Source organism: Phascolarctos cinereus, unplaced genomic scaffold (genome assembly GCF_003287225.1).
Source record: "Phascolarctos cinereus isolate Bilbo 61053 unplaced genomic scaffold, phaCin_HiC Scaffold_5;HRSCAF=322, whole genome shotgun sequence".
Classification (NCBI taxonomy): domain Eukaryota; kingdom Metazoa; phylum Chordata; class Mammalia; order Diprotodontia; family Phascolarctidae; genus Phascolarctos; species Phascolarctos cinereus.
In genome coordinates, this window is record NW_027555958.1 from 190,133,398 (window position 1) to 190,152,524 (window position 19,127).

At 36.6% G+C, this 19,127-nt stretch overlaps 1 protein-coding gene across 1 annotated transcript in view; it reads right to left on the bottom strand.

Moving 5' to 3' along the window:
* Positions 1-19,127, bottom strand: part of MEI4 (meiotic double-stranded break formation protein 4) — a 205,754-nt gene that overhangs the window by 157,502 nt on the left and 29,125 nt on the right. Inside the window, exon 2 of the mRNA XM_078156771.1 lies at positions 9,069-9,613. Coding sequence (XP_078012897.1) covers positions 9,069-9,613 — 545 coding nt within the window. The remainder of the gene's footprint in view (positions 1-9,068; positions 9,614-19,127) is intronic.

Below are 19,127 nucleotides of genomic sequence, written 5' to 3' on the forward strand. Positions count from 1 at the left end.
AATTAATGAAACTGAAAGTAAAAATAAAACCACTGAATTAATAAATAAAACAAAAATACATAAAGCATTAATTAATTTGATTATGAAAGAAGTAAACCAAACTGCCACTATCAAAACAAAAAGGGTCAATGCACTACAAATGAAGTTGAAATTAAAGCAATTATTAGAAGCTATTTTGCCTAATTATATGCCAATAAAAGTGACAATCTAAATGAAATGGATAAATATTTACAAAAATATAAAACGCACAGATTAACAGAAGAAGAAATAGAATACTTAGATAAACCTATCCTAGGAAAAGAAAATTAACAAGCTAAAATTAACTTCCTAAGGGAAAACAAAACCCAGGACCAAATAATTTCAAAGCTAATTCTACCAAACATGAAAAAAAAAACCAGTTAATTCCAATACTATGTAGGCTATTTGAAAAAACAGGTAAAAAACAAGTCCTACTAAAATCCTTTAATGACTTAAATATGCTTTTGATACTTAAACCAGAGAGAGTAAAAACAGAGAAAGAAAACTGTAGACTAATTTCCCTAAAGAATATCGATTGTAAGATTTAAAATAAAATACTAGCAAGGAGACTACATCAATATATCATATAGATCACACATTATGACCAAACTGGATTTATATCATGAAGGCAAGGCTGGTTCAGTATTACTGTTCATGTGTTTTAGTCATGTCCAACTCTTTGTAGTCCCATTTGGAGTTTTCTTGACATATATAAAATGTGTATGCAAATTCTGAGGTGTTTAAAATAATAATAAAGGATTGTTTATGTAGGGTATTTCAAAAATCTCCATGCAGTTTCAAGCTTTACTAGCTTAAGTAGTTGAGTGAATTTAAGAACTGAAGTTTTAGTGGCTTAAAATTATACTAAAACTTGGAATAACCTATATAGAAAGAAGTCACTATATAATCAAATAAACAAAAGATTTTGCTGTTGTTCAGTCATTTCAGTCATGTTCGACTCCTCCTGAATTCATTTGGGGTTTTCTTGGCACATATATTGGAATGGCTTATCATTTTCTTTTCCAGTCCACTTTTTAGATAAGGAACCGAGGCAAATAGGGTTGTGACTTGCTCAGGGTCACACAGCTGGTAAGTGTCTAAGGTCAAACTTGAACTCAGAAAGATGAGTTTTACTAACTTCAGGTCCAGCACTCCATACACTATGCCACCTAGCTGCCTCAAACACAAGACAGCCCATTCCAAATTATCTAATATATAGCATATACTCCAAAGGTTGGTCCATGGCTCTCTTCCCTATTTGATAATGTAATTTTCTTATTCTTTTTCTCAGTTTTCCCTTAATTCAGGGGTCAGAAAAATATTTTCAAAATAAAAGTTTATTGATATATTTTGTTTTCACATCACCAGAATTTCTCCTAGTATCCCTCCCTGTCCCTTACCCCTCTCGAAGGGTCATTTCATATAAAAATACCATTTTTAAGGGGAAAGAAAGAAAAGAAAAAGAAAAGAAAAACCTGCAAATCCAATAGATAAAAATATATAGAAAAAAGATATAGAAAAATCTGAAAAATATATGCAATGTTTCACTCGCATGAAGGTTCCACCTCTGTAAAAGTGTGGTATTGGGGTTGGGGGATGTTTTTTCTTTGTAATCTTACAACATTCATTTAAAAAAAAACCTTAGTTATTATTTCCATTTACTTTGTTGCAGTCATTGTACATATTATTTCCTTGGTTCTATTTACTTCACTCTGCCTCAGAACATGTCAGTTTTTTAAGCTTCTCTGTATTTGTCTTATAATTTTTTTTTTTAAACACAGCAATACTCCCATTCACTTTCATGAACTATAACTTGTTTGGCCATCCTCAATCAATGGAAATCGACTTTGTTCTGAAAGATCTTTTCTACAAGTTTTTCAAAGGCATATTGAGCAACACAACCAGTTTTTACACGAGTGTTTCTAAATAACATTGAACCCTTGAGCAAATTTCAACTTTTCACTTCTATCAACTTCTCAATTTTAGCTATTAATTACAATTAGCATTTTTATTGATCTTTTCTTCTCAACCTCCTTTGCTGGTTCATCGCCCACATGATATCACTTCCTAATTATAGAATTTCTCCAGGGTCCTATTGAGTCCTCTTCTCTTTTTCTGAACACTCAGTCACTTGGTGACCTCACTGGCTCCCACGGGTTTCATTATCATCTCTGTGTAAATGACTCACATATCAGGTCCCAGTTACATAAAGGAAAGAAAGAAGGGAGGGAATCCAACATTTATTAAGCATCCACTATGTGCCAAGCATTTTACAAATATTCTCATTCGATCCTCACAACACCCCAAAGAGGTAAGTGATAATATTATCTCCATCTTACAATTAAGGAAACTGAGGCAAACTAAAGTTTGACCCTGACTTGGCCAGGGTCACACGGCTAGTAAGTAAACCAGCTTAGGCTAAATTTGCACTCAAGTCTTTCTGACTCCAAGCCCAGCACTGTATCCACTGCAGCAACTAGCTAACTTCAAGGAAGGGCTGAGATCACTAAGAGGAGAGGGTAACAGAAAAGTCTTCATGTAGAAGTTGATGCTTGAGTTGAATCCTGAAGGAAGTAAAAAATCCCAGTAGGCAGATCCTGCCTAAGCTACACAGTTCTACATCACCAATTACTCATTGCACATTTCAAACTTCACACGTCCCAATAAGAAAACATTTGCTTTCCCCAAAACCATGTCCTGCTATCAAACTTTCCTATTTCTGTACAGGGTGCCATTCCTTCAGTCTCTAAAGTTTTTAAACCCACATATCCTGACATCAAATCATGCCATTTTTACCTCCACATCTCTTGCATTCCTTCCCTTCTCACTACTCACACAGACATTACTTTAGTTCAGGTTCTCATCTCTTGCCTACACTATTGCAATGCCCTCCTCATATTACCTCTGCCTCAAGTTTCTCTCTACTTTAATCCATCATCCACACAGCTGACAATAAGTTATTTTCTTTAAGTCCAGATCAAACCATGTAACTCCCTTACTAGGTAAGCCCTAGAGGCTCCTTATTGCCTCTAAGATCAACTATAAACTGTATTTGGCTTTTAAAAACCCTTCACCACTTGGCCCTAATATACTTTTCCACATTCATCATACAATACTTAATTTCCCACACTCTACAGTCTATCTAGATTGCCTTACAGGTAACAGTTTATCTCCAATGCCCATGCTTTTATGCTGCCTGCCTCCAAGCCTAAATGTGAGTTTCACATAAGTCTCACATATTCTCTCATTTATTTCAAGACGCTACTTGAGCACTACCTTCTACATGAAGTCTTTCTTGACTTCACCAATTTTTAGTGCTCTCTGTCCTTACCTTGTACTTCCTTTGCATGTATCTGGATTATGTAAACTGTTCAATAAGCCTAGCACCTATGAGAATGTGAGGAGTACTGCAGATGCAACTTCCATTGTAGAAGGGTGTTGGGAGATAGCAAATAGAAAAAATTGTGATGACATGTAATGAAGTGAACCTGGAAGATGCACAGACGTTCTGCAATTGATTCAGGTCTGTTAACCATGTGGTGAGGAAAAGCCCTCTTGAATGGCTGGGGGTACATTCTAAAGGTCAAGTCAAGTAGAGCCTCAGCATCTCTTTTCTCTTGGTCTGGCCTCTTTTTAGGGACAAACCTAGCACTTTTCTTCCAAGGCCAATATGTGGTCCCATGAATATAGGTCACAGTTTACTGACTGAATTAGCATTGTTCTTTTCATTTTAGGTGAAGAAAATTGGAAGTGATAACTTGTGAGTTTTGAAAGTTCATAAAAGTGAGTCACCTGAGGTCCAGAATTCTGAGAGTTGAGTACTTGAAAGGTTTATCAATATATTTCTAGTACTGATACCATAAAGCACCAAGCTCAGCAACAGGCAGAATGAGGACTTATCAGGTAGTGATGATGCAGTTAGATAAGAACTTGATACGACCAAAGCTAAGCAGAACTTGTGCTAAGTCTGAGTCTATTCTCCCCAGAGACCTAGAAGGTATCAGAGGGAGTGTGTCCCTGAGGTACTAGAGGGTAATGTTTATTCTTCTAATCTTGCTAGACCTTCAGAGTAAACAGCCCTTTGTATAAGCTCACTGATGTTAAGTGGTTTAGTGGAACTGGGGTGCTAGTCATTGGTGGTTAACAGTGTTGGGAGGGAAATACATTAGACTAGGGAATCAAGCTGATGGCAGTTGATAAGAGATACCCTAAGCCCTCAGGGGTACCCCTAGAACCCTAAGAAGGAGAAGAATCTGGGCTTGTTCTAGCAGAGTTAGTGAGGTCAAAAAACATACTGGCTATTTTAGAAGCAGCTGGATGCACAGTGAATAGAGCACTGGGTCTGGTGTCGGGAACACCTGATTTCAAATGTACCTTCAGATATTTTCTAAATGTATGACCCTGGGTACAGTTTCTTCAACTGTAAAATAGGGGTACTAATAGCATCTAATTTGCAGGGTTGTTGTAAGGATCAAATGAGATATTTGTAAAAAGTGCTTACCACTGTAGTAGGCACTGTATAAAATGCTTATTCCCTTCCCTATTTATAAATATACATGAGGTCTCTGTCATTAGAATGTCATCTTTGAAAGAAAGGCTTCATTTTTTTTCTCTTTGTATTCCCAACACTTATACCATATACTAGGTGCTAAATAAACACTTGCTTGCTTGACTGATCATTTTTCAAGTAGTATATTTCTTATTCATTTAACACACATATCCAACCGAACAAAATGCCTCTTCTTGTGACATCATAACTTAATAGAACACCTTATAGCCTCTGTAATGGCTACTGCATGGCTATAATGTCTGTATGGCTACTGTATCAGAGTTGACAACTGTTCTTGACAAGGAATATCTCATACTGAAAGCTTAGTTTTACTTCCATAAAGTAATACTGTTTTGACCTGGAAGTCAAGCCTCATTGTTACTGTGAGCTCTGGATCAAAGACTTAATCTCTTCATCACAATAGATGAATTTGCCCACCCCACTCTCCTGAATCATTAGGACTATCTTCATAGTAATCATCATGTCTTCACCCATGATGGCCCTCTATCCCATCTAGCTGCTGCTCTCTGGCTCCCACTTTTTTCACTCCTCTACAATATTTTGCAAATGCGCTTACATTTTAAATCAATATTTCCGTTGGCTTGACATGTCTCTCTAGTTGGCAAGAAAATCAAACCCCTACTGGCTAAAATGATTTTTGGGCTCCACAGAGCTTTTTACCAGGAAAACTGTTTTGCAAAGTCACAGTTGGGGGCTTTATTTTTGCCCATTGTTAAAAAGTTAACACCTCATTTAAACAATTAAGTTTGTAAATGTAATAGCATTCTATTGATCATAACCTTTAATTTTAACTTTGAATTGAATTTGAAGTTGCTTTAACAAATCAATTACATGATGCACACAGAAAGGTAGATTATGAAATTACTATCACCAGTCAATTCCTGCCAATTAGATACAGCCAAAATCATCTGGGGGAAAAGGGTGACGGTACTTATCATATCAGAACCTTTTGATTCCATTCTATTACATTCATATAAATGTAAGCCATCTGAGTATTCATTTAGTATTTATCCTCTGATTCCCTATCACCTTTCCCATGTTCCGTTTTCTTCTGGCACTTATTTCTGCAGTGATATTAAGGGGTATACTGCCTAAGCATGAAGCATCTTGACAAATATTTCATCAAATTCCTCTACTTCATCCTCTGAAACAGACATTGGTGAATAAGCTTCAATTATCTCCATAGTTTGTACTCATATTTTTTATAGGCATTTCAGGCAACATAGCTAGGTGTCTCACAAAATGATGTTTCTTCTTATCTTTGGGTACACAATGAAACTAACTTAAACAACTTTTTTTTTTGCTTCCCTGAAGAAAGCTATCTTTTCATTTGCCAGAAATTCTTTTTAATGTCTTCTGATTTAACTTAGAGCAAGAATGAAAATGGGGCAGCTAGGTGGCACAATAGATACAGCCCTGGGCCTGGAGTCAGGAAAATGAGTCTTCCTGAATTCAAATCTGTCCTCAGATACTTATTAGCTCTGTGACCCTGGGAAGGTTCACTTAACCCTGTTTGACTCAGTTTCCTGATCTGTAAAATGACCTGGAGATGGAAATGGTAAACCACTCTAGTATCTCTGCCAAGAAAACCCAAAATGAGGTCATGAAGAGCCAGACATGACTGAAATGATTGAACAACAGGAATGAAGATATGGATTTGGTTCAGTTTTTCTAGTAGAATAACAAATCAATGGTCATTGCACAAAGATTATACATTAGGAATAAGGACAGGTCCTGAATCTGTGATTTCATTGATACAGGGAACTCCAAAATGAGGAAATACCCTCTATTAATGAAGTAAACCTCTGCAATTTAAAATCTTTAGAGTTGCCTCGGGCACTAAGAGGTTATGTCCCAGAAGTAGTGTCAGAGGCAGCAATTGATCCCAGGTACTTTTTGGCTTTGATACTGGCTCTCTATCCATTAGCTTCCTTTCTTACTAAGAGTAGCAACAGCTAAACTTTGCTTCTAGACATCTCAAATACTAATTCTTATGATCCTCACCCCTTTTCTACCACTCTACCAATAGCAATAGAGAAAAATGATATATTATAGGGTCTTTGTATTACAGCACTAAAGCTACAGGACACGTCAGGGGCCACCTTGTCCAACCCTCTTATTTTACAGATGAAGAAACAATCACAGGAAGGTTGAGAAATATGTCAAAGTTCACAAAGATAGTAAGAAACAGAAGGAACATATAACCCAGGTCTTCTGACTCCAAACTAAACCAAACTTCCTCAAGGGAAGAAAGAGGCTGTACAAGATTCAATTCTATTTTTATCTTTTTCAAAGCCCACCATGACCAAAAAAGGACATTGCCTAATGACTACCACTAATAAGCCTCCTCTCATTGAGCTAATTGGTTCTTGGACAACAGATGGTCTAAACTTTTTACAAACATTAGCTCCTTTGATCTTTACAATAACCCTGCAAGGTAGGTACTATTAATATCCCCATTTTACAGTTGAGAAAAAGGAGGCAAACAGCAATTATGTGACTTGCCTAGGGTCATACAGCTAGTAAATGCCTGAAGCTATTTGAAATCAGGTCTTCCTGACCCTAGACCCAGTGCTTTGTCTCTCCAGCTGCCACAAAAATAAAGCCTAGGCCTTAATTCTTTCCACACTGTTAGAATCAGTCAGAGTTTGTGTACTCTTTGCAAAGTCTCCCAGAACTAAGGCTCACCTTTGTAAGTTTTTCTTTTTTTCTTTTTTTTTTTGTCCTGGTCAGAGAACTGAGACTCAAAATACACAGGCATGCGCATGAACGCACAGACACACACTATTTTTTTTTTATTACTATGTCTGGTGAATAGTGAAACTCAACCAAGTATTGGCATTTTACATCATGTAAAATGTGTTTTAAACTGTTTGGGTAGAATAAAACAGAAACCAAGGCACAAGGTAGGAAAATTATAAAGTATCATGAAGTAATTGAGTTTTTCAACTTTATCTAAAAACAGCAATGAGAAGTCAATTTTATCTTTTGTAATTGTGGCACACTGATGGGGTATGATGAGAACAGAAGAAAAGATTCTACAAAAAAGTCAAATATTTCCACAACTGCTAAAAAACTCCATCATGCCGTTTCTTTTTCTACAATGTCTATCACTATAGTAACTTAACAAAAAAATCAAAAAAACAAAAAACTGAACACATACAGAATGAAATCAACTGAAGGGATCCTTGAAAACTTTGGCCAATATTTTGAATATTTATATAAAAATGAAAATTACTTAAGGGATAGATTATGAACTCAATAAAAGCAAATAGCAATATTACATTTTAAAAATCAATAGATAACAGCTTTCCTTGGTGAAATACAATTTCCAAGATAAGACTGAAACATACAGTTTATTCCTCTGTACCCACTTCTATTCTTTCTTACTTGTCAATTAAAAAGACCGGAGATTAGGGTATTTAATATTGCCCAAGGGAAGGAAACAGAGACCAAAGAAAATATAACATAATAAAAGGAAGGAAAACAATTATATCTTTAAGTGGAGAGAAAAAAAAAGATTCCAGTTAAGTAAATGCTACAACAGAATAGAACTTGGAGCTTGCCTATTTTAGCACCAGCAAGCAGTGCTTCATGACAAGGAAAAGAAATACATATTCAATGCATGGCTTGTTTCCTACTATCTATCAGTCCCTTTGTGTAGGTACTACCTTACTGGTTACCAGGGCAGTAACAAAGGAAATGAAGACAAAGACTTTGACCTCAAGAGGTTACAATCTATTGAGGGTGAATAAACAAATACAAGTTTATAGCTATTAATTAAAACATAGCACAATATAAAGGATTTCAATGTTGTAGAGGCATTAAGCCGAGAAACCATTAAAATTTTTAGGAATTAAGACTTCTTCACCTTTAAGTAGTAAAAAGAATGGGCAGCTAGATGGTGCGGTGGATACAGCACTAGGCCTCACTGTCAGGGAGACCCAAGTTAAAACCTGGCCTCAGGCACTTAGAAGCTATGTGACCCCTTGGCAAGTCACCTAACTCTGTTTGCTCCAGTTTCCTCATCTATAAAATGAGCTGGAGAAGGAAATGGCAAACCACACCAGTATCTTTGCCAAGAAAACCCCAAATGGGGTCACAAAGAGTCAGACACGACTGAAACAGGTGAAAACACAAACAGCAAATAGAACACTAGAATAAGCAATGAAATAACTAACTCTAGACATAGAATGTGAGCACAGGGCCTGACGCAGACAGGAACTATCCAAAAACAAAGAATATCAGAAGTTTTTGGAGAAAGTAAGAAAAATGGAAAAAAAAAAAGACGGTGAGTTGGGAGGCTCTGGGGTGTAATGCATGATAATAGGATATACTAACTGGTGCAATGGAAGGACTTTTGGACCATAACAGAGATCCATTTCAAAAAATGGATCCACATAACATGTTTGGAATGTCAGTTAAACTCATTCTTTACATTTTATTTCAACTTTACATAATGTAATAATATATTACTTACCCGATTAATACTGCTGTTCCTTAAAATAACCTGCACTAGAGTTTTCTCAAATTCTTCCAACTTCTTGAAACATTTTTTAAGTATGTGATTAGATAAATTACAATCATCGATTAACCTAGTCAAAATAGAAACTGCTTCTGTCAAAAAGTTTGAGAAAGGGAGTTTAGAGTCACTGTAAAAACTTATCAGGCCATCAAGCAATCGAAAAACAGAATCCGACACCGTGGAACAGTCACTTTCAAACTTGTTTAAATCTGTTTTCAAATTACCAGATTGTGTCAAGTTCTTCAGTTCAAGAACATGTTGCAAAAATTGCAAGTGAGAAGATAAAGTTTTTTCTTGGAAGGCACAGTGACTTTTCACAATGGGCAGTTGACATACAGAAATTTCAGAAGATGAAGTAAAACTCTCTTCAACATTCTGGGACAGTTCTGAAGGATCAGTTCTATTCTCACTTAACACATCACAGCCAGAGTCTTCCAGCTGACTGGAGATGTTCTCAGGACTTTTGGGCTCCTTAGAGGATGGAGGGACAGCTGTGTTTCCTGAAACAAAATAAAAATATATATGACTTAACAATGACTTTCTTGTGTACCTAAAATCTGTTGATTTAAGACCAAACCATTTGTTGTTTAAACCTAAAATGGTAAGTGAGAAAGGTCTATCAAAAGCAATGGGCAGAATATTACGGAAAAAAAAAAGTAAAACATATCTTCAAACAAAATCATCAAAGAAAAGAGCATAACAATGATAGCCAGGAAAACGCTTACCTTCACTGGTAAAAGGTACTGAAGACTCCTCTTGATATTTTCTCACAAACAAGAAGAAAGGCTTTAAGTGGCTTCTCAAGACCTTCTTTCACTTTCTGCTCAAAGCCACTGATACAAGCCATCTAATTTCTATCTCTCTTACTTTCATCACAGCTTAAATTTCAGCAGAACTTAAATTTCAGAACCACATTATGGATGATTCCTAGAGTTTCCTCCAGTTTGCTAAGAAAGCTTTATAAGAAAGCAAAGAAAGAATAAAACTAGGCTACTTCCTTGGTGTGAAAGAGAGGAAATGAATATGTAAAAGTCTAGTAATGTGGTGATACTCAAAACCATCACCAATGCATTCTAAAATGCCACTGAAATCTTTATGGAAATAGGAATTACATTCAGCTTTCATTCATATGGTTATTCCTCTTTCTAAAGGCAGGCATAAATATTCTGAAACGGCTGTTCCTCTGGCCAGTCATTCCTTGGGGGAGACAGAAAGAGGTTTCACATCTAGGCAACAGTGGACCAGCCTTAGAGTCTGGGAAGACTGGTTCAAGTACTGCTTCAGGCATGGATTACATGAGCAGTCACGGGCAAGACACTTAACCCACCATAACCCTTTGGTACCCCTATGTGACTATCTCTGACTATTTAGTAGCAGCTGGTTTATCAATATGCATAAAGAAAAAGTTTTGAGTCTCCACAAGAAATTCCTACAATGATGAAATTACATATGCAGGTAACCACCACTCCCACACATATTCTCAACCACTCTTCTGCACATCAAGATGGATACAGTAGTTACCCAACAGAGGATGTATTTAATTCAAAGAAATAAAAAGTACTTTAACCTGTATTTTATGAGGCGGAGTGATCTTTTTTATATATGTGTAATGCAGATAACTATGTGGCACAGTGGACAGAGCAGTAGGTCTGGAATCAGGAAGACTCATCTTCCTGAGTTCAAGTCTGGCCTCAGACACTTACTGGGCAAGTCACTTAACCCTGCTTGCCTCTCATCTGTAAAATGAGCTGGAGAAGGAAATGGCAAACCACTCTAGTATCTTTGCCAAGAAAACCCCAAATAGGATCACAAAAAGTTGACATGACTGAAATGACTGAACAACAAATATAGAAATATCTTATACATAAAATATAAACATTTCATATTTATGGAGATGGGAGACTTCAACAATTTGGAACACCTTCTCAAGTCATGTCAACAAGCATTTAATCAGCACTTAGCACCATACTAAACACTAGGAATGTAAGGGGAAAAAAAACAGCCCCTACATTCAATAAGCTTACATTCCAATGGTACAAATAACATGCCAACCAAAAAAAAAACCATACACACACAGAGGCAAAATTAGAGGTAATCTTAAAAGAAAAGTACTGGCAATGAAGGGAATAAGGCCTTTTGAAGAAGGTGGTTGTCAGCAAGTGTTTATGAAGTATTTACTATATTCTAGGCATTGTGCTAAGTCCTGGGGATAAACACACACACACACACCCCACATACACAACACCATTCTTTAAAAGGGCTATCAATCTAATAGGGAGAAAGGAAGAAAGGTAATAAGGGGAAGACCATATGCAAACAACTACGTACAAATAAAATACACACTGGATAAACTGGAGACACTCTCAGAGGAATGTTGTTAACTGTTGTCCTTCATTCTTAAAGAGGAAAAAAATTATATCATTATTTTGGAGTCATAGTACAGTGTGTCTGACTGCAGCTAGTCAGACCAATACGAGCTTGGAAGGCTCTACCACAAGTTGGGTACAAATAGTCCATGTAAACAGTTGGGGTGGATATAATAATAATAACAGGATAGTCACTAACATTAAGGAGGACTAGGAAAGGTTTACTGCACAAGATGGAATATTAGCTGTGACTTGAAAGAAATCAGAGATACCAGGAGGCAGAGATGAGGAAGGAATGAATGCTAGGCATGTGGCAAAGACAGGCAAAATGCAGAGAATCAGGAAAATGAAGGTCTTGTGTGAGAAACAGCAAGAAGGCCAATGTCACTGGATTGCAAAGTACATGAGAGTAAAGTTTAAGACTGGAAAATCAAGGATACAGGTTATGAAAGGCTGTAAAAGCCATAGGATTTTATGTTTTATCTGGAATCAATGGAGAGCCATTGGAGTTTATTGAATAAGAAAGGGACTTGGTCGAACCTATACTTTAGGAATATAACTTTGATAGCTGAGTAGAGGATTGACTAAAGGGAAGAAAAACTTGAGACAAGGAAGCTATAACAAAAGTCCACACGTAAGGTGATAATAACCTATACCAAGGTGGTGGCAGTGTCAAAGTAGAGAAGATATCATATAGGAGAGAGCTGTGACATAGACTCAACAGGACATGACAACTGATTGGATTACAGGTGGGTGGAGACAGAGTAAGAGGCTGAAGATGACAACTGGGTTGGGAACCTGTATGCCTGGAAGGATGGTGGTGCCATCAACTGCAATAGAGAAGTTTAGAAGGGGAGAGATTTGGGGGTTGAAAGGAACAGATTATGAGTGACGTTTTGGACATGATGAGTTTAAGTTATGCATAGGTCATACAGTTTGAGATTTCTATTAGGTGGTTGGAGATACAAGAGTAGAGGTCAGCATAGAGATTAGAGCTTGATAAATAAATCTGAGAATGATCTGCATAAAGATGATTATTGAACACACGTAAGCTGATGATATCACCAAGTGAAATGGTATAGAGGGAAAAGAGAAAAGGGCCCAGGACAAGCCCTTTGCAGGGGGACATTTGCAATTAGTGGAAGTCAGGAGGTACAGGAGAGATCAATGTCACAACATGCTAGAGAAGAGTCCATGAGAAGAGGGTAGTAGGCATGGTGAAAAACATCAGACTATTCATGAAAGGTGAGGGATGGAAAAATCACATTTGATTTGCCAATTAGGAGATAATTGACAACTTTAGAGTGAGCATTTTCAGTTACATGGTGATGTCAGAAGCCATCTTGAAGAGAGTTTAGAAAAGGGTGAGGAGATTATCCATGAAAGCAAAAAAAGATATAGAATGGTAAGTGTTGAACTCTTCAGCTAAAAAATCGTGTAGCAGTTAAATTTTTGACTTAATGATAAACTTATTCTTCTAAAGGTAAAGGAAGCTTTGAGAGAAACTATTATTCCAGAACTGATTCTGACCAATAAGGAACTGGCTACCAAAGTAGAAATGACAGGAAACTGAGATACTATGGCATAAACATTTTTGTTAAAATTCTTTATGAAAGCAACATATTTTTCCTATGGCATTGCCTTTATTTGCTATTCTAAAAACCCTACGGGGGAAGGAGGACAAAATTGTGTTAGGACCACACAGCTATACTATTGTACAGCCTGGACTTTAGGATATTTCATTTCAAAGGGTTTAGAGAACAAAAAGGAAGATCCCATGACCTAAAATTGCACAAGAGAATTAAGTACAAAAGGGAAGGTATGCTATCAAGAACAACATTCTGACAATTCATATAAATTATTCCTCCATGAAAAGAATACAAAACAGTATTATGGTCATATATGGTCAGGAACATCAAAGCAACAAAAGGGGAGATTTTAAAATATCTTTTTATCTACAAGAGAGAGGAAGATGAAAGAACTGTTGCTTGGGGTAGATGGGATAAAGATAATTGACTACAAAGAAACTATTTAACTCTTATTTTACTTTTTTCTAACAAAAAAACCCCTTAAGATAGAAAATATACAAGAAAATGGTTAAAAGGAAATTAAAACCAATTACAAATAAGAATATAAAAAAAGAGAATAACTAGCTACTTTCAATGAGTTCTGTTCTACAGCCAAGACGAATTACATCCCAGGTTACTGAAAGAATGTATAGACATGATTGCTGAACTGCAATCAATGACTTCTGAAAAAATCATGGAGAACGAGAGAAATGCAACTGGGCAAGAAACTGGCAAATGTGATAATAACTTTCAGAAGTGTAATAAGGTATACCCTTCAAAGAATAATGATGAAATTAACTTTGATTACAGGCAAATTTCTATAATTGATATTGAAGGAATGGTTTAGTAACACTTAAAAGATGAAGACTTATTTGGCTCATCAAAAGAGTGTAAAACCAAAGGAACTTCTTCATTTTCTTTTTTCACAGGATTCATAACATAGTACAGCAAGATGGGATTCTTAACATAGTACACCAAGACAATGTTCAAGAAGCATTACACATATATTTCAGGAAGGTTTTTGAAGAAACCATTCATAATTTCCTTTTTATAAGATGGAAAGAAATTAAGCCAATAATAATTGAATTGTGGCACCCAAAGAGTAGTGATTAAAGATTTAAGAGAAGGTGAAGGTTTTTCTTCATCCCCCTCCCTGTCCCCGTCCCTACCACTAATGCCACCACAGAGTGAGTCCTATGGCAAACTGACATAATATCAATAAGAGTAGCATAGGAAAGGGATTAATGAGGTGTGATCTTCATGTCTGCAGAGAATATCTAAACTGATGTGACCACAGAGCTATTAGAGCACTGAGTGATACTCAAGAAAGTATCCCAAGAACTATACAATTAATCCTGCTCTGTATAACATGGTACAAAGGAAAGAATATTGAATTTGAAGTCAGAAACAAAACTTGAATCCACCATTCACTAACTTTGTGATGTTAGCAAAGTCATCCTGACCATTCTGCATTTCAATTTCCTCATCTGGAAAAAACAAAATGAGGCTGGACTAGCCTCTAAAGTCCCTCTCAGTAATACTTCTATGATTCTCTGATTCAACATTTGTGTCAATGACTTTGAAGAAAGAAGAGGCAGACACATAATGTGTAGAAGACACGAAACAGAAAGACAGAGCTTATAGAGGGCATGACATAATTAGGATTCCAAAAGATCTTCACTTGCTACAATGAAGGAATATGTATTGTGAATTCCCACAGTCCCCTAATCCATATCTCAAAACCATTCTACATTTTCACCCATCCTCTCTTCTTCTATTCTAACTTCTAAGAAAGAGGTCACTGTTCTACTTTCTAGCGTTAACCTCTCTACTTGTGCCCTAGATCTCATTTCCTCCTCTCGGATATTAGCCTTTTGATCATAGTATCTCTTCTTTCTCTTCCTCTATTCTACCCTCTCTCTCTCTACCTCTGCATCTACCTCTCTTCTCTATGCCTCTATCTTTGTGCCTCTATGTCTCTGTCTCTTTTTTTTTTTTTGGTCTAATATCTTCTCTCCCTTTCACTGTTAAAACTCTAGAAAAAAATTAACTAGGCATGCTGCCTCCACTTCCACAATACCGACTTGATTCTTAACAGTGTGATATAGTTGAAAGGCCACTTGCCTATGTCTCCATCTGTCTCTCTCCATCTCCATCCATATCCATGTCTGGCTGTCTCTATCTTCCTCTCCTTTCTGTCTTTCCTCTTTCCTCTTTTCTCTCTCTGTCTCATGTTTCTGCATGTGTTTCTATTTGTGTGTCTCTCTGTGTCTCCTGCCTCATTCCCTGATGTCTTTAAATGTGATCACATCTTCTTGATTCAACTTCCGGATTATGCTCCTATCCTTTAACGTTTCTCTCTTTCACTGTTAATTACTTGGAAAAACTATCTAGATCTCCTGATCCATTCCCACACCATCCACCTGGTTTTTAAGATACATTTAAATGGCCACTAGGTTTAGAGTGGAAGGATTAGGGTTCAAATTCCAAATCTGCCACTTACTCCTGGTGTAACTGCAGGCAATTTATTTTCCCTTTAAGAGAAATTCAGTTTCATTATCCGTAAAATAACAAGATTGGATTAGATGATTTCTAAGATCATCCCTTCTAACTCCATATCTATGATAACAAATTTTATGATTCCTGGAATCTGGTGTCCAAATTCATCATCCTGTAGAATGTGCTTTTTATCTCAATGCCTTCCTGATACCTCAAACTATATATGTACAATATGGAACTTATCTTCTTTTCCACCAAACGCACCCTTCCAAAATTCCATTTTTTGTTGTTGTGTTTGCTGAGGAAGCCATCATCCTTCAATTCTATTAGGTTCATAACCTCCAAATTATCTAAGGCTCTTCTCTTTCATCCCACATATTTAATCAGTTGCCAGTTCTATTTACTGGACCTCCACAATATCTTTTATGTATATCCCCTTCTCTCAACTAAACAGGCACTAGCCTAATTTTAGCCCTCATTACCTCTCATTATTACTATATCCTTTCCCAATAAGACGTTATCTCTCTCATGACAGGAGCGCTTCTCTTTTTGTATCTTCTTTCCCACATAGCACAGTGGTGCACTTGGCACACAGTGTTTAATAAATGTTGAATTCAACTAAGTAACATGAAGTTTATTAAGGATGCATGTTATATACTGCATTTGAGGGCAAAAAGTCACCTTAATTTTTTTTAAACATATGCAGAGCACATCATGTAAAATGTCAGGCTAGATAAATGAAAAACTGGAATTAAGGTTACCAAGAGAAATAGCAACAACCTCAGATATGTAGATGATACCACTCTGATGGCAAAAAATGAAGAACAAAGAAGCTTCTTAGTGAGGGTAAAAGAGGAGGGTGTCAAAGCTGGCTTGAAGCTCAACATAAAAAAAAAAACATCAAACTAAGATCTTGGCAAATGGAGGGAGAAGAAATGGAAGCAGTGTCAGATTTTATATTCTCGGGCTCAAAGATCACTGCAGATGGAGACGGCAGTTATGAAATTAAAAGACGTTTGCTTTTTGTAAGTAAAGCTGTGGCAAATCTGGACAGCATGCTAAAAAGCAGAGACATCACCTTGCCAGCAAAAGTCCATATAGTCAAAGTTTTTGCTTCTCCATTAGCAATGAATGGCTCTGAGAGCTGGACTATAAGGAGATTTGAGCTCTGCAGAATTGGTGTTTTTGAATTGTGGTGCTGAAGGAGACTTTTGAAAGTCCCTTGGACAGCAAAGAGAACAAATCAGTCAATATTTAAGGAAATTAATTCAGACTATTCACTAAAAGGCCAAATACTGAAGCTGAAGCTTAAATACTTTGGCCACATAATGAGAAGACAGGACTTGTTAGAAAAGACCCTAATGCTGGAAAAGATTGAAGGCAAAAGGAGAAAAGGATGGCAGAGGATGAAGATAGTGTCGTGGAAACAACAAAGATGAACTTGGACAGACTTTAAGTGATAGTGGAGGATAGAAGGGCCTGGTGTACTATAGTCCATGGGGTCAAAGGAGTTGGATATGACTGAATGACTATACAACCACCACCATGACAACAAATAACTGGGAGAAATGGGGTTAGACAAGAGTTCATATGAACATATTCTTGCGTTTTAATACACAGGGTGTTCCAAAAGTCTAAGTTCAGTTTGAAACATTAATAGCTTAAAACTATACTATAAAACTAAACTATAAGTTCAATAAGAATGAATTATTGTGACCACACAGACAAAAGAGTTTAATCTTAAGCTACATGTAGAGATGTATAATATCCAAAACAAGAGAAATTCTATTTCTTCTCTATTCTGTTCACACTCTAGCTGGAGTATTAAGCTCTGTATGTATGATTCTTTAGGAAGGGTACAGGTCAAAGTAAGCTGAGCAAAACAGTGATGAGATTCAAGATTGCACTACAGGAAGATGAGAAGGGACTGGTTTTAAAAATTGCCTGGAGAAGAGAAGATTTAGAATATATACATGATGATAACCAGATAACCATCCTCACTTATTTGAAGAATTGTCAGAGGGAAGGACAAAACTTGATTTGCTTGGCCCCAAAGGCAGAAACTAGGAGTAATGTGCAATGCATATTCAGAGGCAAATTAAGCCATGTAAGCAAAAACTTTCTAACAATCAGAGATGTTCAAAAAATAGTATGGGCTCTCTGGGAAAATAGTTCAGTTTGTAATTATTCAACCAGTCAAGGATGGTAGAAAAATTATTCCTATTTAGGTATGGATTAGATGGTCTCAGAAGGTTCCTTCCAACTCTAAAACACACTGTGAGTCTATGATAATGTCCACAGAAAAAGTCCATAGGAAAATTGGCTCTCTACTATGTGCAAATTGCTATTGACCTAAGTATTTTTGTCAAGTCACAAACTGATGGTTTCATTTTCTTCAGTGATGGAGTATTTGTTAAGCATTTACTATGCTTAATTCAAGAATCAAGGTATACTCTAGGAATATAAGAAAACAAGGAAGTCCCTACTCTCAAGGATCTTACATTCTAATAGGGAATGACAAAACATAAAGGAAAACTAAATAGGGGAAGAGCAAAAAACAGGGTTGAGGGGAAGGGTCCCTATGCCAGGACAAAATAGCTGGTTTGCAGGTGGAGCAGACTGGAGCCTGAGCAGGAAATAAAGGGCTGGCTTATTTCCCTCTCCACTTTGCGAATATATTAGGATTCAACTACATGCACATTTTTTTTGTCCAAGTTTCCAACAAACTGGCTTGTATAAAACCTTCAGGAAGATGTTCTCTACAGGTTTCCATAGAGGGAAAGGAAACGGAAATCCAGCACAGGCAGGACACCACAGGACACTGTTGCTTTGTTCCCTGTGCTCCTTTAGAGAAGGGACTAAGAAAAGCATTTTTCTGAGGAACTAGTGTGCTGCTCCCTAGACATGAATCTGAGCTGACAACTTGGGGAGATAACTCAAGAGAGACAGAAGAAAAGTTTCTCCCTCTTCCTGAATTACAGAAATTCCCATGCCCTAGTAAAGAAGTGTTAGAGTCAAATTTAAATAGAAATGCTCTGCTGTGGTCCCTTTAGTTAAAGTGCTCTGCATCAAATATTCACATGAAGGAATATTGAACAATCATCTCAGTCATCTGCATCAGGGTGTCAAATGGCAATAGGCATGAGAAGACTATACCTCTGAGTGTGGCCCAAAAAAGATTAAAATGTAATTGAGAAATATTTAACAAAATAAATAAAATTACAATAAAACAGATAATATTGCATTTTAAAATTAAGTCAAATATGTGACATGCATATTAGCAGCCCCTATTTCTATTTGAATTTGACACCACTGTTCTACATAGCGGCTGTGAGCACCGAACACATATGAATTATGCACTCTAATATACTAATTTGCTTTAGGTAATTACTCACCAAAAGTCATTCCCTCTGACAAAATCGAGCATTTAAAAGTCTATGTAAATGACATGGGTGTCTTTAACTATATTTTTAATATATAGGAATCCATCCATTAGAGGCTGATATTCTGTAGTCTAACAAAATTGACTATGAAAAAAAGTACCATCTCGGCCTTAGGGTAATCTAAATGAGCACCAAGCA